The sequence below is a fragment of the Piliocolobus tephrosceles genome, chromosome 15 (assembly GCF_002776525.5).
Source record: "Piliocolobus tephrosceles isolate RC106 chromosome 15, ASM277652v3, whole genome shotgun sequence".
NCBI classification, from domain to species: domain Eukaryota; kingdom Metazoa; phylum Chordata; class Mammalia; order Primates; family Cercopithecidae; genus Piliocolobus; species Piliocolobus tephrosceles.
This window is the reverse complement of record NC_045448.1, coordinates 26261497-26286556: the sequence shown is the minus strand read 5'-3', so window position 1 is coordinate 26286556 and position 25060 is coordinate 26261497. Positions and strand designations below refer to the sequence as shown.

Genomic DNA, 25060 nt, shown 5'->3' with positions numbered 1-25060 from the left:
GTTTCATTTATGGTAGCTACTGTTGCTATTTGATTTTACTTTTGATAACGCTACAAAGTCCATCTCTCCAAAAAAATGAAAGGGGATGTACCTGGAAAACATAGTTGGGATATATTTGGAATACATTAGGAGCTGACATTGTGTATTGCTTCGTAGGTTACTTATTGCTTAGTGTATTAGTTTCCTATTGCTGCTGTAACAAATTACTACAGAGTTAGAGTCTGAAATGATAAAAGTGTATTACAGTTACGAAGGTCAGAAGTCTGAAATGGGTTTCACTTGGGTAAAATCAAAGGTAATGGCAGGGCTATGTTCATTCCAGATGCTTTAGGGGAAAATCCGTTACCTTACTTTTTCCAGCTTCCAGAAGCTGCCTGAATTCTTTGGCTTGTTGCCTGCTTCAGCATGCGGCCAAGTCATTCTTACATTGCTATCTCTTTGGTTCTCTTTGCTTCCCTCTTCCCTTTTGTGATTACACTGGGCTCACCTGGATAATCCATGATAAACTTTCTTTATTAAGGCCAACTGATTAGCAACCTTAATCCCCCTTTGCCATGTAACCTAACATATTCACAGGTTTTGGGGATGTAGATCCCTTTGTGGGGGCCAGTCTTCCTCTTTTAGTATCCGAATAATCATCTGACCTAACAATTGAAATGGAAAAAATATGACAGTAGTCATATGGCCTAGAATACATTGTACAGATTTGGGGTTGTTGTTGTTGTTGTTATTGTAAATTACAGCTTTGTTATATATAAAAGGTACTACAGAAATTGTTTTGCAAACTAATTTTGAAATATCTTTTCTTATAGGTTATATATGCCGCAATTTTACAGGATCTTCTGCTTTGCTGAGTAAGTTTAATTTCTTTTTAATATGTATGCTTACATATTGCTTTTTGGATTTATGTTGCAATAAATATGTTTACAAATAAATTTTTCTTTTCTTTTTAGCCAGAACCCATATTAACTATGGAGTCAAAGGGGATGTGGCAGTTGTTCGAATTAACTCTCCCAATTCAAAGGTATCTCATTTAATTTGCAGTTTTTTTCTACTGACCACATTATGAATCTAGTCCTGAATGGAAAAAATGTATCCCATATTTCCCCAAATCTACCAATCTGGCAGTAATCTTATGTGAATTTACAGTTTCAATAGTTATGTTAAACTTTGACAGGTTGCCAAGGAAGCCAGTTTTCTAAAGCAGAGATTCTTGCATAAGAATTCCTCTTGTTGACCTTAGGTGCCAGATTAACATCAAGGATTAGCAAGACTAGCCTTCTGGTTATAGTGTAGAATGAGGAGGTGACTTATTAGAGAAGAACTAGAGTACAAGCTTTGTTTATAAGACTCAAAATTTGCCTATCCATCTTAAATATGAGGTTGTTAATCCATTTTCTTCATTACCTGCCTGACGTAAGTCACTATTCATAGTAAGTTAGTTGGGTGAAAAAGTTAAGCTTCCTGAGGGATCTAAATGACTCAATGCAATTCACATATTGGAAAGCAAATTCTGTTCAAATTGAAACTTCATTTGTTTTTGGCAGCTTTAACAAAGTGTGTAACAGTAATCCATTCTTTTGCCAAGAAAAGCTCTATTGTGAGAGTCCATGCTTTCCCCCCATCTAAATTTGGTGTATTCTAACTTTAAAAGTCTTGTAGCCAGGCCGGGCTCTGTGGTTCACACCTACAATCCCAACACTGGTTGGCTGAGGCAGGAGGATCGCTTCAGCTCAGGAGTTTGAGACCACCCTGGGCAACATAGCAAGACCTTGTCTCTATAAAAAGTAAAAAATAGTTGGGTATGGTGATGTTCACCTGTAGCGTGAACTACTCTGGAGGCTGAGGCGGAAAGATCACTTATGCCTAGGAATTCAAGGTTACAGGGAGCTATGATTGCACCACTGCACTCTAGCCTGGGCGACAGAGCAAGACTTTCTCTCTGTAAAAAACAACAACAACAAACTTGTAGCCAGAGGCTTAGATGTAATAAGACCTATATGGAAGTAGTTGACAACTATCACAAATTAAGGAAAGTAAGAGCCATTTCCCTTTATTTATTTATTTATTTATTTATTTATTTATTTATTTATTTATTTTTGAGACGGTGTCTCACTCTGTCGCCCAGGCTGGAGTTGCAGGGGCCGAATCTCAGCTCACTGCAAGCTCCGCCTCCCGGGTTTACGCCATTCTCCTGCCTAAGCCTCCGGAGTAGCTGGGACTACAGGCGCCGCCACCTCGCCCAGCTAGTTTTTTGTATTTTTAGTAGAGACAGGGTTTCACCATGTTAGCCAGGATGGTCTTGATCTCCTGACCTCATGATCTGCCCGTCTCGACCTCCCAGAGTGCTGGGATTACAGGTGTGAGCCACCACGCCCGGCCTCATTCCCCTTTATTAGAGTAAATTTTAGCACCCACTAACCGATGATTCAAGCTTAAGATATTTTTTCAGAATTTTCTTAGGTTGGACATTTTTCCTGAACACAAAAGTAATATATGTCAATGGTAGAAAATTTTTTGACTGTAAAAAATTATAAAGAAGACAACAATAACCATAATTCAAACCCAAAGATAACCACATTTTTTTCTTGGTTATCTTCCATGGGATAACCACATTTAATTCAGTTTCAATGAATAATATTTACAAAGCTTAGATCATACTATACGGGTTTTTTTGAAGATAGGGTCTCATTCTTTTCCTAGGCTGGAGTGCAGTGGCTCAGTCACAGCTCAGTGCAGCTTCAGCCTCCCCAGGCTCAGGTGATCCTCCCACCTAAGCCACCTGAGTAGCTGGGACTATAGGCGTGTGCTGCCAGGCCCGGCTAATTTTTGTATTTTCTGTAGAGGCAGGGTTCCGTTATGTTGCCCAGGCTGGTCTCTAACTCCTGAGCTCAAGTAATCTGCCCGCCTTGGCCTTCCAAAGTGCAGGGATTATAGGGATGAGCCACCATGCCTGGCCTATATATCTTATTTGTATTTCATTTTTTTCTTAACATTATACAGATTTTTTACATGCCAATAAATGTTTGTAGACCTATTTGTTTATAGCCTACAAATGATTCAAACTCTGAGGATGACCCTGAGTTCCTCCTTCGAGGAGACCTATTTTTAAAGGAGGGGGTGCTTATAGTGGGCCAAAGTTGCCTGAATAGAAAGCTACTGACTTGCTGGGAAAATGGTATTTCTTATTCTCTTCTAACAGTATATTTCTACTGGATAAGTGTATTTCTTATAATCAAAGTAGCATTTGATGGTTGTATGTACATCCGGTGCTTCAAATTTAAACCCTTACCTGTATATATTTCCCTTTGGCAGGTAAATACACTAAGTAAAGAGCTGCATTCAGAGTTCACAGAAGTTATGAACGAAATCTGGGCTAGTGATCAAATCAGAAGTGCCGTCCTTATCTCATCAAAGCCAGGCTGCTTTATTGCAGGTGCTGATATCAAGTAAGTTTTAGGAAACTTGAAGTCACCTTGTATCTTGGTTAATGGTGTGTTTCTTAGGCCTAATCATTTCTCCTTTTAAAAGAAAGTAGAAGTGCTGGGCACAGTGACACAGGCCTGTAAAATTGAAAATGTACGTATCAGGCTGGGTGTGGTGGTTCTTGCCTGTAATCCCAGCACTTTGGGAGGCTGAGGCAGGCAGATCACATAAGGCCAAGAGCTCAAGACCAACCTGGCCAACATGGTGAAACCCTGTCTCCACTAAAAGTACAAAAATTAGGCGTGGTGGCACACCCTTGTAATCTCAGCTACTCAGGAGGCTGTGGCACAAGAATCCCTTGAACATGGGAGGCAGAGGTTGCAGTGAGCTGAGATCGCACCACTGCACTCCAGCCTGGGTGACAAAGTGAGACTGTCTTTAAAAAAAAAAAGTATACGTATATATGTACATATATATACACACACACGGACACACATATATACACACATATATACACACACACAAACACATCACGTGATCTAGAGAAATCTCACTCCTTGTTTATAAGAACCAGTGTATAAGGATGTTTGGTCCGTATAGTGTAAAATAGTGAAGAATTTAAAACCAAATATCAGTCAGGAAAATGGATAAGTAAAATGTGGACTATTCACACAGTAGAATACTACAAAACAGGTAAAAGGAATTAACTAGATCCACAATATGATGTTAGAACTCGAAAACGTAAGGTTAAGTTAAAAGAAAAGCAAATTGCAGAATGTTTCATGCAGTATATAGTTTCTATTAATGTTTTAAAACCAAACATGGAATAATTCTTGATACTATTTATGGACACAGTCATAGTTGGTCTGGAAGGAGATGCTACAAACATGAAGATGGCTGCTTCGGGGAAATGAAGTGGGTTTAGGACTTGAAATTGTCAAAGGCAACTTTACAGATGCAGCTAGTATTTTCTTTTCCTCTGCTAAATGGTGGAATGCGTGCTTTCATTAACTTGTTTACAATTGTTTATACATACATAAAGAGGGGAAACAACAAGACATACTCATGTACCTGGCAGTAGCTACTTATATCCAGAGGAAAATACTTGTAGCTTCTTTGAGGCCAGCTAAGCAACTCTCAGTGTACAAAATTACAGAATATATTAGTTATCCTTGGTCAAAAGTACAAAATCCATATCCTAAATGTGTTCACAAAGTAGCAAATGAAACAAACTGAAACTGAAGGACATTGAGTGGGAACATCATTGCACCTGATCATTTTTAGTTACTTATCTATTTTTGAGACGGAGTCTCCCTCTGCTGGCCAGGCTGGAGTACAGTGGTGCAATCTCGGCCCACTGCACCCTCTACCTCCCGGGTTCCAGTGATTCTCTTGCCTCAGCCTCCTGAGTAGCTGGGATTACAGGAATGCATCACCAAGCCCAGCTAATTTTTGTATTTTTAGTAGAGACTCAGTTTCACCATGTTGACCAGGCTGGTCTCGAACTCCTGACCTCAGGTGATCCACCTGCCTTGGCCTCCCAAAGTGCTGGGATTACAGGCATGAGCCACCATGCCTGGCCTACCTGGTCATTTTTAATCATTAAGGGGATCTGTTAAAATGTTTCAGATTTCTCTAAACAACTTGGAAGCTTTTCTTTTGCTGTCATTTTTATTGCTGTTTAACTATCTGATAGTGAAATGTTTAATCTGATAGTGAAGTAATTTACCAAAGATGATTTTCTCTTGTACCAAGCTTTGTCATTTAGTGATTTATTACAGAAGTAAAAACAAATTATACAACACTTTTATGTTTTCTGGATCCAGAAATTTTTTTTTGAGATGGAGTCTCGCTCTGTCGCCCAGGCTGGAGTGCTGTGGTGAGATCTCGGCTCACTGCACGCTCCGCCTCCTGGGTTCACCCCATTCTCCTGCCTCAGCCTCCCGAGTAACTGGGACTACAGGCGCCCACCACTGCGCCCAGCTAATTTTTTGTGTTTTTAGTAGAGACAGGGTTTCACAGTGTTAGCCAGGATGGTCTCATGGATCCAGAAATTTAACACTCTATAGAGAGATGGCGTTGCTGCTATTGTGCTATTTGAAGCAAAATCATTCTTTTTTTTTTTTTTGAGACGGAGTCTCACTCTATTGCCCAGGCTGGAGTGCAGTGGCGTGATCTCAGCTCACTGCAACCTCCGGGTTCACGCCATTCTCCTGCCTCAGCCTCCTGAGTAGCTGGGACTATAGGCGCCCACCACCACGCCTGGCTAATTTTTTTTTTTTTTTGTATTTTTATTAGAGACAGGGTTTCACCATGTTAGCCAGGATGGTCTCGATCTCCTAACCTTGTAATCCACCCACCTCGGCCTCCCAAAGTGCTGGGATTATAGGCGTGAGTTACCATGCCCGGCACTGCAAAATCATTCTTAACCTTCTGAGTATTTGAAGATTCATTACCAAATATTGATGCATGATAGGATAAGTGTATAGTGAATAAATATTGAACTAAATAAGTTATAGTTTTATCTTTTTCTCTGTTCTCTACTTTTGTGGATAATGCAGCATGTTATCCGCTTGCAAGACCCTTCAAGAAGTAACACAGCTATCACAAGAAGCACAGAGAATATTAGAGAAACTTGAAAAGTCCCCAAAGCCTGTTGTGGCTGCCATCAATGGATCCTGCCTGGGAGGAGGACTTGAGGTATAGATATTCTAAAGTTATTGAGATACTGTCCAACTCATTGGGGGCATTCATCAGCTATAAACCCTTAGGCTACTGCTTTGCCTGGAAAAAGTTTCTGGAGGAGAATCATCTTTGTTTTTTATTTTGAGATGGAATTTTGTTCTTGTCTCCCAGGCTGGAGTGCAATGACACCATCTTAGCTCACTGCAACCTCTGCCTCCCGGCTTCAAACAATTCTCCTGCCTCAGCCTCCCCAGTAGCTGGGATTATAGGTGTGCATCACCATGACCAGCTAATTTTTGTATTTTTAGTAGAGATGGAGTTTCACCATGTTGGCCAGGCTTGTCTCAAACTCCTGACCTCAGGTGATCCACCTGCCTCGGCCTCCCAAAGTGCTGGGATTATAGGTGTGAGCCACCGTGCCTGGCTAGCTTTTGTTTTTAGTTATCAAACTTCTGGATAGGTTTTAATCCTTAATCCACATGACACAGAGCAAGTGGCACAGAGCAAGTAAATGAAGGTGTGATGTTTTCATTTGAACTGCATCTCTAATGTCCTTTTGAGTTGTAAAAATCTGGTTCAAGTTTGCAGGGCAAAGATTCAGAAGTGTGATCTATGCTCTTAATCTACTTAAGTCTGGTTGAGACACACAAAGCATAATATAAGTGCTTTGTCAGTAGTAAAGTTGGTAAATAATAGAAGACTTGAGAGCAAGAGATGCTTACTAGACCCAAACATGTAGGAAAAAAAAGAAGGGGAAAAGAAAACATTCATTGAGCACTTTTCACATGCTGAGCTCTGTGCCAGACACTTTCACATATGCAGTCATTTACCACGTAATGTTTCAATGACCAATTGCATATACAACAGTGGTTCTATAAGACTATAACACTACATTTTTCTATACCTTTTCTGATAAGCATTTCTACAAAGAAATGCTTATCACTGTGCCACAGTTGCCTACAGTATTCAGTACAGTCACATGCTGTCCAGGTTTGTAGCCCCTTAGGACAGGGGTCCCCAATCCCCAGGACATAGCCTGTTAGGAACTGGGCCCCACAGCAGGAGGTGAGCAGTGGGCGAGTGAACATTACCACCTGGGTTCCACCTCCTGTCATATCAACAGTGGCATTAGATTCTCATAAGAGCAGGAACCCTGTTGTGAACTGCACACGAGAGGGATCCAGGTTACGCACTCCACCGGCCTCTAATGCCTGATGATTTGAAGTGGAACAGTTTCATCCTGAAACCACTCCCTCCCACCCCACCCCCAGTTCTTGGAAAAAATTGTCTTCTGAGAAACCAGTCCCTGGTGTCAAAAAGGCTGGGTACCGCTGGGCTAGGAGCAACTGGCTATCCCATATAGCCTAGATGTGTAGCAGGCTCTGCCATTTGGGTTTGTGTAAGTACACTCTACGATGTTCACACAACAACAAAATTGCCTCATGACACGTTTCTCAGAACATATCCCCCTCGTTATGTGACACATGACTGTATTAATTAAGAAAACCTGGGCCTGGCCCTAAACTATAAGCAGAATTTGATTAACCAGAATGTGGGGGGCAAAACAATTCCACATATGGTATGGTGTGAGCAAAGGCAAAACAAAGCCAACTAGAACACCATAAGTGGACGTGCTTGATTGGAGAGTCCAGGGCTTTTTAACCTGGGGTCCATATAAAATTGTGTGTGCATTTTTCTCTTGAGAGCTTCTCTAGCTTTCAGTAGATTTTTCAGGAGATCTACAGCCCAAAAAGTAAATTAGAGGAAAAGTATGAAAAAAAGGCTAAAAAGGTAAATTCTAGAAATTATTAAATGCCAGCCTAAGGAATTTCAGTTTTTTCTGTGAGCACATTCCTGCTTTATAAGTAATCTTTAGACCCTTCTCGATCTCAAGTTGCTACTAAGTCACATTTACTAACATTCTAATTTTCTTTAATTTGTTCAAAGCTTGCCATTTCATGCCAATACAGAATAGCAACAAAAGACAGAAAAACAGTATTAGGTGTCCCTGAAGTCTTGCTGGGGGCCTTACCAGGAGCAGGAGGCACACAACGGCTGCCCAAAATGGTGAGTCTAACATCCCCTTTGTGAACCTATATGCCGTCTTTAGATCTGTTTTCGTATATAAAATGCATAATATGGGCATTCATTGTAGAATTAAAAAACCAAATAAAATATGAGTGTACAGGATCAATGACAGACTTTTATTCCTGGTCTTATTTTTTCAATTCCACAGAATTTTTTTTTCTTTTTTCTTTTCTTTTTTTTTTTTTTTTGAGACAAAGTCTCGCTCTGTAGCTCAGGCTAGAGTGCAGTGGCGCAATCTCAGCTCACTGCAACCTTCTCCTCGCGGGTTCAAGCAATTCTCCTGCCTCAGCCTCCCGAATAGCTGGAATTATAGGTGCGCGCCACTGCACCCAGCTAATTTTTTAGTAGAGACGGGGTTTCACCTTGTTGGCCAGGCTGGTCTTGAACTCCCGACCTCAGGTAATCCTCCCACCTTGGCCTCCCAAAGTGCTAGGATTACAGACGTGAGCCACCACGCCTGGCCTAATTCCACAGAATTATTGATCAAGGTCCTTTGTTAGTCTCTGAGGAAGGATAAAGATAACTAAGATGCACGTCTTGCTTTTCTGGAGCTTATGGTTTAATTGGTTCCTTTTCCACATAGTACCATCTTAACAGTTTTTCAAAACCATGAGTCATATTAATATTTCATAATAAATATAAGAGACAGACCTTTTCCCTCATTATCTGATTTGGATGTTCTCATTGCTGTGTCCTATGGAACCAAAAGAAGCTCAGCAGGCTTTGAATTCCAAGGAGAAGGGAAGGACAGTCAGACCTGGATGCTGCAGAGCAATCTTAGTGTCACCTCAAGGGCCCACTGAACCTCGTAGCTTCTGGCACTCTAGATTCCTCAGTGAAAACAAGGCTCAACAGACATACTCTTTGCGGGGAAGTTGATCTCAGTTGAGCACAAAAGAAAACAAGGTTTATGGTGGTAATTTTCTAATAATAATAATGTGTTTTCCTTCATAGGAATGTCAAAAGGATTTATTGAAAGAATGAATATGCATATATGTGTATCAAAAATATTTGTTGAGTTTCTTTCTTCTTTTTATTTTCTTAAACTATAGCTGGTATTTGAATGTTACTAGAAGCCATTCTTCTGGTATCCCATATAAACAGCCCTAGCTGAGTTCTATTTTTGTTAAGCTTAAAATTCTTTTTAAAGACTTTGTCAAAACTATCAGGTTTATCAGAGTCTTTGCTAGTTTCAATATGAGAATTTTATTTTATTTTATTTTTGGAACAGAGTCACTCTGTTGCTCAGGCTGGAGTGCAGTGGCGTGATCTTGGCTCACTGCAACCTCCGCCTCCTGGATTCAAGCAATTTTTGTGCCTCGGCCTCCTGAGTAGCTGGAATGACAGGTGTGCCCCACCACACCCAGCTAATTTTTTGTATTTTTAGTAAAGATAGGGTTTCGCCATGTCGGGCCAGGCTGGTCTTGAACTCCTGACCTCAGGTGATCCACCTGCCTTGGCCTCCCAAAGTGCTGGGATTACAGGTGTGAGCCACCGTGCCTGGCCAGAATTTTAAATATTTTATAAATGATAGGAAAAAAAACCCTCAGAATAACAGAAATGTACAATTTTAGGAAACATGAAATTCTTTACCTTATTAGTATAAGAATCCTATATATTGAATGAAGAGATAAAGACGTTTTTGCTTCAGCTAGAGGTATCTAATCCCCAAAGTTACCCAAATGTATATCAGTATATTAAATATAACTTATCTATGCTCTTGACAAATAGCATAAACATATGGTTTGACTTTTTTCATTTTAATATTTGTTCATTTGATGATTTGTAAACTATATAATTATCACCCTGATTTTTTTCCCCCTGTACTCTCATCCTTGCTTGCCTGTTAGGTGGGTGTGCCTGCTGCTTTGGACATGATGCTGACTGGTAGAAACATTCGTGCAGACAGGGCAAAGAAAATGGGATTGGTTGACCAATTAGTGGAACCCCTGGGTAAGTGTTAGCACATCTCAGAGTTGGGCCTTATAAAGTTACTTATTTTTTTAAAGAATTAACCTCTTAGGCCAGCCATGGTGGCTCACACCTGTAATCCCGGCACTTTGGGAGGCTGAGGCAGGAAGACCATTTCAGGTCAGGAGTTTGAGACCAGCCTTGCCAACATGGTGAAACCCTATCTCCATTAAAAATGATTAGTCAGCTGTAGTGGCACAAACCTGTAGTCCCAGCTACTTGGGAGGCTGAGGCAGGAAGATCGCTTGAACCTGGTGGGGCTGAGGTTGCAGCGAGCCAAGATTGTGCCATTGCGCTCCAGCCTGGGCAACAGAGCCAGGCTCCCATCTCAAAAGAAAAAATGGTTAACCTCTTGAATATCACAGGAAGCACAGAGTGAAGCTCAAACTCTTAAGAAATGGGTTACTATTCTAAGGAAGGAAGTTTTCTAAAATAGCTAATACTAAATCATTTTCAACATCACCCTGATTTTTATTTTGGTTTATAATTAGAACATTAGGAGTACAGAATTCAGTCAAGTCATTATTTTTGATTCTTAAATTACCTGTATCATTATCCATACATAACCTTCCTTCAGTTTCTTGTGTCTGTTTTAGTAAGATAATAAATGAAACAACCAACCTGAGAATATTAACAATAATTGACATCTACTGATGGGCTACTTCCTCCCATTCAGTTTCTTTGCCTCCCTTTATCCAAAGAAGCCACTATTCTAGTTTGTATGTTCATCACCCTCTTATATTTCTTGAAAATCAGCATTATTGAGATATTATTTACATAATAGTAAATGTATTAATTGTGTGTGTGTGTGTGTGTGCATGTTGGGGTCTCACTCTGTTGCTCAGACTGGCGTATAGTGGTGTGAATATAGCTTGTTGCAACCTCAACTTTTTGGGCTCAAATGATCTTCCCACTTCTGCCTCCCGAGTAGCTGAGACCACAGGAATCCGCTGCCACACCAGCTAATTTTTTATTTTTTGTAGAAACAAGATCTCACTCTGTTGTCCAGGCTAGTCTCAAACTCCTGGGCTCAAGCAATCCTCCTGCCTCAGCCACCCAAAGTGCCGAGATTACAGGTGTGAGCCACTGTGTCTGGTGAAATTGACCAATTTTTAATGTATAATTTGAGTTTTGAAAATGTATATAGCTATGTAAACACTGCCACAATCCAGAAATAGCCATGCATGGTGGCTCACACCTGTAATCATAGCACTTTGGGAGGCTGAGGTGGGAGAATTGCTTGAGGCCAGGAATTCGAGACCAGCCTGGACAACACGGCAAGATCCCATCTCTTAAAAAAGAATTTTTTAAAAATTAGCTGGGTATCATAGTGTACACCTGTAGTCCCAGCTAGTCAGGAGGCTGAGGCAGGAATACTGTTTGAGCCCAGAAGTTCAAGGCTGGGCCGGGCGCGGTGGCTCAAGCCTGTAATCACAGCACTTTCGGAGGCCAAGACGGGCGGATCACGAGGTCAGGAGATCGAGACCATCCTGGCTAACATGGTGAAACCCTGTCTCTACTAAAAAAATACAAAAAACTAGCCGGGCGAGGTGGCGGGCGCCTGTAGTCCCAGCTACTCGGGAGGCTGAGGCAGGAGAATGGCGTGAACCCGGGAGACGGGGCTTGCAGTGAGCTGAGATCCAGCCACTGCACTCCAGCCCAGGCGACAGAGCGAGACTCCGTCTCAAAAAAAAAAGAAGTTCAAGGCTGTATTGAGCTATGATCGCACCACTGTACTCCAGCCTGAGCAACGGAGTGAGACGCCATCTTTTAAAAAAAATGTTTTAAACATTTCTGGTATGTAGCTAGTTTTACTCTTCGTTCACTTAGCATAATGCTTTTGAGATGCATCCATACTGTTGCATATATCAGCAGTTTGTTCCTTCTTATTGCTGAGTGTTACTCCATTGTAGAAATGTACCATAGTTTGTTTATCCATTCACCAAATGATGAGCATTTGAGTTGTTTCTAATTTAGGGCTATTCTGAATAAAGCTGCTGTGAACATTCATCTTTAAGTCTTTATGTGGGCATGACTGGGCATGGTAGCTCAAGCCTCTAATCCCAGCACTTTGGGAGGCTGAGGCAGGCCGATCGCCTGAAGTCAGGAATTCAACACCAGCCTGACCAACATGGCGAAACCCCGTCTCTACTTAAAATACAAAAATTAGGGCCGGGCGCGGTGGCTCAAGCCTGTAATCCCAGCACTTTGGGAGGCCGAGACGGGCGGATCACGAGGTCAGGAGATCGAGACCATCCTGGCTAATATGGTGAAACCCCGTCTCTACTAAAAAAATACAAAAAACTAGCCGGGCGAGGTGGCGGGCGCCTGTAGTCCCAGCTACTTGGGAGGCTGAGGCGGGAGAATGGCGTAACCCGGGAGGCGGAGCTTGCAGTGAGCTGAGATCCGGCCACTGCACTCCAGTCTGGGTGACAAAGCGAGACTCCGTCTCAAAAAAAAAAAAAAAAAAAATTAGCCGGGTGTAGTGGTGTGCACCTGTGGTCCCAGCTACTTGGAAGGCTAAGGTAGGAGAATCGCTTGAACCCAGGAGGTGGAGGTTGTAGTGAGCCAAGATTGCACCACTGCACTCCAGTCTGGGTGACAGAGTGAGACTCTGTCTCAAAAAACAAAAAGTCTTTATGTGGACAAATGTTTTGTTTCTGTTGGGTAAATACTGAAGAGTGGATTGACTGGTCCATATAACAGATATATATTAGCTTTTGAAAAAAAAGTTTAGCCTGAGCAACATAACAAGATTCTGTCTCAACAAAATATAAAGTTTTAATTAGTTGGGTGTGGTGGCACATGCCTATAGTCCTGGCTACTAGGGAAGCTGAGGCAGGAGGATTGCTTGAACCCAGGAGTTTGAGGTCACATTGAGCTATGATCAGGCCACTGCACTCCAGCCTGGGTGACAGAGGGAAACCTTATCTCTGGGAAGAAAAAAAAAAAAAAATTTTAGAGATGAGTCTTTGAGTCTTGCTATGTCACCCAGGTTGGCCTCAGACTCCTGGGCCCAAGCAGTCTTCCTGCCTCAGCCTCCCAAGAAGCTGGGATTATGAGGCATGTGCCACTAGCATGTGCTAGGTATGTGTTTGCTTTCCTGTCAGACTGTTTTCCCAAAGTGGTTATACTCTTTTGCATTCCCACCAGCAGTGTATGAGAGTTCTAGGTACCAGCCACTTTGCATGGTCAATCTTTTTAATTTTAGACATTCTAACAGGAATGTAGTAACAGTTCTTTTTTCTTTGTTTTTTTTTTTTTTTTTTTTTTTTTGAGACACAGTCTTACTCTGTTGCCCAGGCTAGAGTGCAGTGGAACAATCTTGGCTCACTGCAACCTCCGCCTCCGATGTTAAAGCAATTCTCCTGCCTCAGTGTCCCAAGTAGCTGTGACTATAGGCGCCCACCACCATGTCCAACTAATTTTTGTATTTTTAGTAGAGATTGGGTTTTACCATGTTGTCAGGGCTGGTCTCAAACTCCTGACCTCAAGTTATCCACCCGCCTCAGCCTCCCAAAGTGCTGAGATTATAGGTGTGTGCCACCGTTCCTAGCTAGAATGTAGTCATATTTCCTTGTGGTTTTTATATTACTTTAATTACCAAATATATTGAGTATCTGTATATCTTATAAAGAAGCATCTGTTCAGCCGGGCGCGGTGGCTCAAGCCTGTAATCCCAGCACTTTGGGAGGCCGAGACGGGCGGATCATGAGGTCAGGAGATCAAGACCATCCTGGCTAACACGGTGCACGGTGAAACCCCGTCTCTACTAAAAAGTACAAAAAACTAGCCGGGCAAGGTGGCAGGCACCTATAGTCCCAGCTACTCGGGAGGCTGAGGCAGGAGAATGGCGTAAACCCGGGAGGCGGAGCTTGCAGTGAGCTGAGATCCGCCACTGCACCCCAGCCTGGGCGACAGAACAAGACTCTGTCTAAAAAAAAAAAAAAAAGAAGCATCTGTTCAAATTTTTGCCCATTTTGTTGGACTGAGTTGTTTTTCCTATTACTGAGTTTTCAGAGTTCTTTATATATTAGGATACAAGTCCTTTATCAAATATATGATTTGCAAATATTTCCTCATAGTCTGTGGCTTATCTTTTCACTATATAAGAGCAGAAATTCTTAATTGTAATGAAGTCTGGTTTATCAAGTTTCTCTTTTATGGATCATGCTATTAGTGTGGTGTCTGAAAAACATTTTTCTAACTCAAGATCACTAAGATTTTCCTGTATACTTTCTTCTAGAAATTTTCTAGTTTTAACTCTTACATTTTGGTCTGTGATCCATTTGAAGTATTTATGGATCATGCTATTAGTGTGGGATCTAAAAAGTTTTTTTCTATCTCAAGATCACTAAGATGTTCCTGTATACTTTCTTCTAGAAATTTTCTAGTTTTAGCTCTTACATTTTGGTCTGTGATTCATTTCAAGTTTTATTGGAATTGCATTGAATCAGTATATAAATTTGGGGAGAATTGACAGCTTGAAAATACTGAGTCATTTCATCCTTGAACATGGTAAAGTTCTCTGTTTATTTAGGTCTTTAAATTTCTCTCAGCAGTGTTTGGTACTTTTCAATGAATAGATCTTGAATACATTTTGTTAAATTTGTGCCTAGGTATTTCATACTTTTAGGCTGTTTTACTTTTTTAACTTTAATTTCTCACTAGAATATAGAAATACAAAGATTTTTGGACATGGACCTTGTATCTTGTGGTTTAGCCAAATTCATTTACTAGTTCTAGTAGCCTTTTTTTTTTTTTAATAGATTCCTGAGGATTTTCTATGTAGTTAATTATGTTGTCTATAAGTAAAGACAGTTTGGCTTCTTTCTTTCCAATATAGATACCATTTATTTCTTGTTCTTGACTTATCACAATGTCTAAGACCTTTGTACGATATTGGATAGAAGTCATGAGAACAAATATTGTCAACCTGTTCCCAGTCTTAGGAGGAAAGCATTCAGTATTAAGTATGGTGTTAGTTGTAGGTTTTTCATATGTACTCTTTATCAGGTTTGCTGAGAATGAGTATTGAATTTTGTCATGCCTTTTCTCCATCTACTGAGATAATTGTGAGTTTTTTTTCTTTTGTAGTCTATTAATAATGTCAGTCACATTGATTTTTGAATATTGAACCAACCTTGCTTCTTCGAATAAACTCCATTTCGTTGTCATATATTATAAAGGATTTTTATGTTGGTCATGAGGGATAAAGTCTCAGGGATAATTTTCTTATGATATTTTTGCCTGGTGTTGGTATCAGGGTAATGCTGGCTTCATAAAATGAATTGAGAAGTATTCTCTCCTCTCTTTTTTCTTTTTTTTGAGACAGAGTCTCGCCCTGTCACCAGGCTGGAGTGGTGCAGTGGTGAGATCTTGGGCTAATTTTTGTATTTTTAGTAGAAACGGTGTTTCACCATGTTGGCCAGGATGGACTCAATCTCCTGACCTCATGATCCGCCTGCCTTAGCCTCCCGAAGTGCTGAGATTACAGGTGTGAGCCACCGTGCCTGGCCTCCATATTTTCTGAAAGATTTTATGTAGAGTTGGTATTATTTCTTAAATACTTGATAGAATTAACCAGTAATTCCTGGGCTCCTAGTTTTCTTTGTTGGGAAAGTTTTAACTTATGAATTCAATTAATAGATATAGGGCTATTCAGGTTCTCCATTCTAGTGTAAGCTATGGTAGTAGTTTGTGTCTTTCAAATAATTTGTTCATTTCATCTATTAACAATTTGCCAAATTTATTGCAAAAAAGTTGTTCATAATACTTGTCATTTTAATGTTTTTATACTCTATAATGATGTCTCCTCATTCACTCCTGATATTGATAGTTTATCAGCTGATACGACTTATCACTTATAAAATACCTTCACAGTAATATCTAGGTTAATGTTTATTGAATAACTGGGCTGTAGCCTAGCCAAGTTGACATATTTGAAGACTATCATACTTCACCCCTTGTCTATTTGATGCCCATACACATCTCCTGAAGCCATACTTAGTCTTCGAATAAAGGCAATGACAAGAGTCATACTTAATCCTGACTTGTTCCCTTTGGAACCAAGCCCTCTAGACAGGCAGAGCCCAAAGTTGCAGGGACAAGAAGCAGAAATTTTGCTGGTAGATTAGATCACTAGGGGTAATAGTGAACAGGGTAATTTCTGTTTGCTCTCCTTGATTTCTGGACTCACGAATCCTGGCTGTGGGAAAAATAGCACCCTATGCTGGAAGCTGACTTAAAACATTTGCAGCATTGTGGAGGACATTGACTCTGCAAAATTCTGCCACTTAGCTGGCACTGTGATGGAGTCTTCAGTAGTCCATCCTACCATTCTGTTGAGCCAACTGCTTCCCAATGATGCAGTAAGATCAGTGTTTTGTGAGCATGGCCCATTGCTGCACTTCCCTTACTGAGAAGTTAGTTCCTTGATAAGAAGCAGTGCTTTGTGGGATACCATAATGGTGGATAAGGCACTCTGTAAGTCTACAAATGGTAGTTTTGGCAAAAGCATTGCGTGCCAGAAAGGCAAATTGATATTCACAGTAACTGTTCCAGTAAGAACCAAAGCACTGCCCTTTCCATGACAGAAGCAGTGCAAAGTAATCGACCTGCCACAAGGTGGCTCCCTAATCACCCTGGAGACTCTCCATATGAGGGATTCAGTGTCAGTTTCTGCTACTGGCTGATTGGGCACTCAACAGTGGCTGTAGCCAGATGGGCCTTGGTAAATGAAAGTCCACATTGCCTAAGCCCATGCATAACCTCCACACTCGCCATCATGGCTGCCGTTCTTGAAGTGGTGACAAGAGCGACTGGGGAAAGATGCTGACTGGTATCCATAGAACGAGTCATCCCATCCAATTTATCATTGAAATCCTCGGCTAAGGTCACTCTTTGATGAGCATTTAATGGGACACAGTGTTTTCACGTTATTTGCCTGTTCAGAGAGGTCTATCCACTGACCTACTCCCCAGGTGTCCTTGTATATTAGTTTGCTAGGGCTGCCATAACAAATACCAGACTGAGTGGCTTAAACAACAGAAACTTAACATGTTTTCTCGCATTTCTAGAAACTGGAAGTCTAAGATGAGGTGTTAGCAGGTTTGGTTTCTTCTGAGGCATCTCTCTTTGACTTGCAGATGGCACTGCTTTCTTACTCTGTCTGCATATCCCTGGCATCTCTTTTGTGTGTCCAAATTTTTTCTTCTTACAAGGACACCAGTCAGATTGGATTAGGGCACACCCTAATGGCCTCATTTTAACTTAATCACTTCTCTATCCCCAATTATAGTCACATTCTGAGATACTGGAGGTTAGGACTTCAACATATGAATGGGGTGGGAGGGGAACAATTCAGCCCATAACACCTTGCTAACAGTTTTTCATCTGTGTTCCCCCTAAGTTCCTGACCATCCAGGCAAACCATTGGCCATAGCCTATGAATCAGAGTAGACCCTTAGTTCAGGCCATTTTTCTTTCTAGACAAAATGAACAACCAGGTGCACTGCCAGAAGTATTGCCCACTGGGAGGCTATCCCTTCACCACTGTCCCTAAGGGGTGTCCCAGAAGGGACTGTAGTCTTACAGCTGTGCACTTCCAGGTGGAACCTGCATATCACACAGAAGTATCTACCAACCAGGCCCGAGTTTTTCTTTGCCAATCAACTGGTCATAGAGAACTCCCCATGAGGCCATAGGTGCAGGCTGGGAGAGACAAAGAAGAACAGGGCCATGGAGTGTTTTGGCTACTTCCTCATGCAGCTTGTGCCTTTAGTGTCTGTTTAAGCCCAGTCTTACATATACCACTGCCATCTGATAATGGAGTGCTACCATGTACACCCCACTTTATGGCTTAGTAGGTTAGACAACATCTGTTTCATGATCGGCAGCTCAGGTCACCTGGTAACTTGATGCCCCATGGTTAAGCTTTGAGTCTCTACGAAGTCCCACTAACAAGCCAAACACTGTTTCCCAAAAGGAGAGTAGTTAGTCACAGAGGATGGTAGGGCTTTTTCTAAAATCCTAAGGGTCTGTGTTGTGATTCACCTAATAGAGATCTATTAAAGACTCCAGAGAGCATCTGCTCTGGAGTCTGCTGCCGACACTTCAGGCACCATTGGGTTTGAATCACATGGCCCAAATGGCAGAACTGCTTCTCTTGTTCTGAGTCCCACTTAAATTAGCAGCTTTTTTAGTTACTCAGTAAATGGGCTGGAGTAGCAACCCAAATGAGTAATATGTTGTCTCCAAAATCTGAAGCAGCACCCCAGGTGTTCTGCTGTCTTTTTGTGGTAGGAGGGGCCAGGTGCAACACTTACCCTTTACAATAGAAGGGATGTCTTTGTATGCCCTAGACCACTGGATCCCCAGAAATTTCACTAACATGGGAGGCCCTGAATTTTGGAGGGATTTATTTCCCACCTTCTGTCACACACATGTGTTACCACCAGCATGTCTAGAGTAGTTAATACTTCCTGCTCACCAGATCCATTCAGCATAATTACATACAGTGTAATTATGGATTACACACAGTGTAATGAATACACTGTGTATTCATTCATATACACTGGATTACACACAGTGTAATGAACCAGCATGATATCTTGTGGACGGACAAGGTAATCAGGCTCTCTGTGGACTAAATTATGATATATGGTTGAAAACAATACACCCACCCCTAAGGTAAGACATTGAAGGTATATTGCTGAAAGCAAACTGCTTCTGGTGGTCTTTACTAACAGATAACCAAGAAAAAAAAGCTTCTGTCAGATCAGTCACTGCATACCAGGTCCAAGGATGTATGTTAATTTGTTCAAGCAATAAAATGACGTCTGGAACACCAGTTACAATTGCAGTTGCCACCTGATTAAATTTATAGAAATACACTGTCATTCCGTAAGATCCATCTGTTTTCTGCACTGTCCAGAGTAGGCAAGTTGAATGAGAATGAAGTAGGAATCACCACCCCTATTTCAGTCCTTGATGGTGACACTAATCTCTGCAATCCCTCCAGGATTGTGGTGTTGCTTTGGTTTACTGTTTTCTAGGTAGTGGCAGTTTTAGTGGCTTTCACTTGGCCTTTCCCACCATAGGAGCCCTTACTCTACAAGTCAGAGAATATAGTGATATTACTCATTGCTGAGTATGTCTGTTCCAATTGTACATTCTGAAACTGGGAAAATAACCACAGGATGGGCTCAGGGACCTGCTAGGCCCACGGAGACAGACCTGAGCTAAAACTCCATGGATCACTTGACTTCATAAGCCCCTACTCTGACTACTGGACCACAGCGATGTTTGGGTCCCCTGGAATTAGTGTTAGTTCAGAAGCCATTGTCTGGTAATCCCCAAAAAATCATTGTTTCCCCTTCTGCAAGGCAAATAGCCATAGGTCCCTTTGGGGAAGGGTAGGAGAATGATAAACAGGAAAGTCTCCTTAAGAGGACACAGCTTCCCTTTCATTAAGGAGATTCTGGGTCTGTAAAGTAGCTCATTTCTGGGAGTTGATTAAGGGGCCAGGACTCTCTTCGGGTGATTCAAGTTATACTTCTGTTGACCAGACCTAGAATTCTTCTGCTTATACAGATCAAGTAAGAGTTTAGTAGACTGCCCATCTATTTCTTTTCTAGGGACGCCATGATTGACTATCCAATGCCATAGGTCTCTGCAAGTCTGACTATTCTGATTACTGCTTTGGCTCCACTATTTATTACGGTAACCATGCCCACCTTGATTTGGCATGGTGCTGCTACTTGGCCCCTGCCACCCCAGGATTCCTTTATCCCCATTGCATTTAGGGATCCCAGTTGATGGTAGCAGTTCCCACCATAATTTCTGACCTCCAAAGAAAAGGAACCACAGAGCAGAGATGCTGGGCCTCACCTCACAAATTGATTTCTCACAGTAGGGGTGAAGGGTTCACCCTCTGACCCTTCCAGGGTGACCTGTCAGTTCTTTGTTCCTTTTTTATTCTTCCTGCTTTCTTTTGGATTAATAATTTTTTATTGGCCAGGCACAGTGGCTCACGCCTGTAATCCCAGCACTTTGGGAGGCCGAGGTGGGCAGATCACAAGGTCAGGAGATGGAGATGGTCCTGGCTAACATGGTGAAAATTAGCCTGGTGTGGTGGCATGCATCTGTAATCCCACCTACTTGGGAGGGTGAGGCAAGAGAATCACTAGAACCTGGGAGGCAGAGGTTGCAGTGAGCTAAGGTCACACCACTGCACTCCAGCCTGGGCAACAGAGCGAGACTCCATCTCAAAAAAAAAAAAAAAGGTTTTTTTATCTTCATTACTGGCCTTTACTTTTCTTTTCCCTTTTAATGGTTGCTCTGGGGTTTTACAGTATACATTTTTAACCTATCACGGTCTATTTTCTTTCTTTCTTTCTTTCTTTTTTTTTTTTTTTTGAGATGGAGTCTCACTCTGTCACCCAGGCTGGAGTGCAGTGGTGTGATCTTGGCTCACTGCAATCCCTGCCTCCCAGGTTCAACCAATTCTCTTGCCTCAGCCTCCTGAGTAGCTGGGATTACAGGTGCACACCACCACGCCCAGCTAATTTTTGTATATTAGTAGAGATGGAGTTTCACTATTTTGGCCAGGCTGGTCTCAAACTCCTGACTTCAGGTGACCTGCCTGCCTCGGCCTCCCGAAGTGCTTAGATTACAGGTGTGAGCCACTGCACCTGGCCTGTTTTCAACTGATAATATTTTCAGGTGGTGTCAAAACCTTAAACGAGTATGCATTTATTTTGTATACTCCCCATTTTTGCTATTGTTACACATTTTACTTCTACATACATTATAAATTCTTCTATATATGGGTATATTTGTTTTAGATAATTATCTCTTAAGGAGAATAAAACATTAGAAAAGATCTTTTCTGTAGTTGCCCACATAGTTACCATTTTTAGTGCTTTTTATCCTTGTATAGGTAGATCCAGATTCCCATCTAATTTGGTTTTCTTCCAACCTAAAGAACTTCCTTTAGTGTTTTCTGTAGTGTAGGTCTGTTCTTCCCTTTTGATTCGTCTGACAAAGTCTATTTCCCTCTTCATTTTTAAAGATATTTTTCCTAGATTGCTAATGTTTCTTTTGTTTTTTTGAAACAGAGTCTCACTCTGTTGCCCAGGCTGGAGTGCAGTGGCACAATCTCGGCTCACTGAAACTTCCACCTCCCGGGTTCAAATGATTCTCCTATCTCAGCTTCCCGAGTAGCTGGGATTACAGGCACCCACTACCACACCCAGTTAATTTTTATACTTTTAATAGAGTTTCTCCATGTTGGCCAGGCTGGTCTTGAACTCCTGACCTCAAGTGATCTGCCTACCGTGGCCTCCAAAGTGCTGGGATTACATGAGCCACCACACCTGGCCAGCTGATGTTTTTCTTTTGGTACTTTATAAATGTCTCCATTCTGTGTGGCTTGCATAATTTCTGATGAAAAGTCTGTTGTCACTTTTATCTTGGCACTTTTTTGTTTGTTTGTTTCTTTTTGAGACAGGGTCTTGCTCTGTTGCCCAGGTTAAAGTGCAGTGGTAATGATCATAACTCACTGAAGCCCCAAACTTCTGGGCTCAAACAATCTTTCCATGTCAGCCTCTCAAGTAGCTGGGACTAGTCATGCACCACCATGCCCAGCTAATTAAAAAAAAATTTTCTTATTGTAGAGACATGTTGCCCAGGCCAATCTCAAACCCCTGGGCTCACGTGATCCTCCCGCCTCAGCTTCCCAAAGCACTGAAATTACAGGCATAAGCCACTGTGCCCAGCTGTCGTTCTTTTCTTTATACTTCTATATGTGATGTGCCTTTCCCTTCCTCTTGTCTGCTTTCAGATTTTCCCTTTATGACTGGTTTTAGCAATTTGATTATGATATGCCTTGGTTTGTTGGGTTTTTTTTTTTAAGTTTATTATGTCTGGGATTCATTAAACATCTTGGACATATGGGCTTATAGTTTTCATAAAAATTGGAGACTTCTTTGGCTACTATTTCTTCAAATATTTTTCTGTCTCCCTCCCCTTTTTGGAGATTCCAATTTCACATTGTTAGATCATTTGATATTGCCCAAAAATGAAGCTCTGGGTTGTTTGTTTTAGGTCTTCTTTCATTCTGGTTATTTCTACTGCCATGTCTTCAAGTGTCCTGATGTTTCCCTCTTCAATGTATCCCTGCTGTTAATCCAATCCCATGTGATTCACTTTTTTTTTCAGACGGGGTCTTGCCGAGTCTGGTCCTTGAGCTACTGGGCTCAAGTGATCCTCTTGCCTCAGTCTCCCAAGTAGCTGGGGTTGACTCACTTTTATATCTTCAGTTTCTCCTCATTATCGCCTGTTTTCTTCTACCTTCTGTAACATACGGCATGAATTTACACTAGCCTTTTGAACATCGTGTCTGCTCATTCTATCATTCTTTTCATTTCTGGATCTGTGTCTATTTGTTGATCTGTCTCCTGGCTATGGGTCATTCTTTCCTTGCTTCATTTCATGCCTTTTATGGTGGTTCTTTCCTCAGCTGCAGATAGTTTCCCCTCATGCACATGCAGAACAGTACTCGACCAGAGTTTCAAGAACCCCTCTTTAGAGCTCTGGAGCTCTTCTGTTGTACAGTAGCTGCTCTCCAGCATTTCACGTCACAGATTCCAGCTGCCCTGGCCTCCCTCAGGATTATGACTGTGTTAGGACTTTTATGGACACTGAACTTTTGTCACTCCAAAGTTTTGGGCTTAGTTATTATTCCTCCTTCCCCACACATGTTCAAAATAGGTCAAATGGGCCAGGCTCGGTGGCTCACACCTATAATCCTAGCACTTTGGGAGGCTGAGGCGGGCAGATCATTTGAGGTCAGGAGTTCAAGACCAGCCTGGCCAACATGGTGAAACCCCATCTCTACTAAAAATGGAAAATTTAGCTGGGCATGGTGGCACGCACCTGTAATCCCAGCTACTCGGGAGGCTGAGGCAGGAGAATCGCTTGAAACTGGGAGGCAGAGGTTGCAGTGAGCCGAGATCACACTGCTGCACTCCAGCCTGGGTTATAGAGCAAGACTCCATCTCAAAAAAAAAAAGGGCAAGTGTCTTAAGAGAGAGATCGGTTGTATGTCTGCTGTGGGTTCCCTCCGTTGGGTTTTGTTTCCTAAGTACCACAGTACTGCACAAGATTGCCATTTTGACCGCAGCCACATCCTCCAATGTGGCTCTTACAGACTTTTGATTGAGAGCCTGGTAGGTGTCTGTGGTGTCTGTTTTCACAGCACTATAAATTGTGTTCTTTAGATTTTTTAAAAATAAGGGTGGGGGGTCTCACTATGTTACCCAGGCTGGTTTCGAACTCCTGATCTCAAGCAATCCTCCTATGTCAGTCTTCCAAAGTGCTGGGATTATAGGCATGAGCCACTGCACCTGTTCTTCATATTTTTTGAGCCTAGCTCTGTAACCTCTTGCCCCAAGCAGGTTCAAGATCTGGTAGAGGCCTTGTGTGGAAAATCAGTTGCATATTGGTTTCAGGCCCCCTTCTCCATAGAAGTACCTTATCTATTAAACATAATGATACTGTGAGAGATTTCACTCAACCTCTCTGAGCTAGCCCCTTCCTCCTTGTGTACTGTCTTAGACCTTCACAAATGTTCCTGGGGGAAAACTGGCTTTGCACTTGGTTTCTTCTAACTTCTAATCTGTTGTACATGACCACCAAAAACTCTTACGGTTTCACGTTCCTTCTGCTTGGGTCAAGTCCAGTCTTCAGTCTAAGCCCCAAAGCATTACATATCCCTGAAAAGAAAATGATCAGCAATCATCAGTTCAGCTAAGACAGGCTCTTGCTCTCTAGAATTTTAGTTCATATGGTCCTTGTTACGTCCATAGTTCCCCAGTGTCTTTACAAATGATTTCATGATTTGTTCTTTTTTCTTTCCAGTTTTCCAGCAAGAATGCAGGTTGCAGTAGACATAATACATTCCTTTTGTGTGTGTGACGTACTACATTCTACTCAGAAGTGGAAGCCAAATGAAACAGTTTAAGACCGCGTTTTCTACCTAGAGCATATTATTGCTCCTCTATTCATTGTAATTTCCCTTCTTTGAGTTCATGGTTTATGACTTTGCCACTTACCAGTCTCCAGTCTGAAATGGAATGCTGTGCTAGAGCCTTTGGCTTTGGCAAGCCTGGGTTTTTCACTACCTGGGACTGGTCTAGGCCTGATTTGCATTCCAGTGTTCCATTCATTTTTATAGGACCAGGACTAAAACCTCCAGAGGAACGGACAATGGAGTACCTAGAAGAGGTTGCAATTACTTTCGCCAAAGGGCTAGCTGATAAGAAGATTTCTCCAAAGAGAGACAAGGGATTGGTGGAAAGTGAGTATCATTGTTAAAGAACCAAGGCAAAGCTTCTTTCCTGGAAATTTAATTTTATTTGCTATAGATTCAAAATGAGGAAGTGGTAAATGCATTATTTACTCAAAGCATAAAGTCAGCCTTAGGAGGTATAACAACTCCTCAGCTTTACGCTAGCAGTTAAAGCCAATTTTAAAAATCTTTTTTTTTTTCCTTATGATGACCCTTGAGTCAGAAACCTTTTCATTTTAGAAAATATTAAGCATGAACACAAAAAGACTAGATAATAGTGTTATAGCCGGGCACGGTGGCTCAAGCCTGTAATCCCAGCACTTTGGGAGGCCGAGATGGGCGGATCATGAGGTCAGGAGATCGAGACCATCCTGGCTAACACGGTGAAACCCCGTCTCTACTAAAAAGTACAAAAAACTAGCCGGGTGAGGTGGCGGGCGCCTGTAGTCCCAGCTACTCGGGAGGCTGAGGCAGGTGAATGGCGTGAACCCAGGAGGCGGAGCTTACAGTGAGCTGAGATCCGGCCACTGCACTCCA

The 25060-nt window shown here is 41.9% G+C and overlaps 1 protein-coding gene across 1 annotated transcript in view; it reads left to right on the top strand.

Annotated features, from left to right (window-relative positions):
- HADHA (hydroxyacyl-CoA dehydrogenase trifunctional multienzyme complex subunit alpha) overlaps positions 1-25060 on the top strand; it is a 58633-nt gene that overhangs the window by 7885 nt on the left and 25688 nt on the right. The window contains exons 2-8 of the mRNA XM_026454745.2: positions 813-854; positions 954-1024; positions 3316-3449; positions 5988-6126; positions 8059-8178; positions 10050-10152; positions 24410-24532. Coding sequence (XP_026310530.1) covers positions 813-854; positions 954-1024; positions 3316-3449; positions 5988-6126; positions 8059-8178; positions 10050-10152; positions 24410-24532 — 732 coding nt within the window. The remainder of the gene's footprint in view (positions 1-812; positions 855-953; positions 1025-3315; positions 3450-5987; positions 6127-8058; positions 8179-10049; positions 10153-24409; positions 24533-25060) is intronic.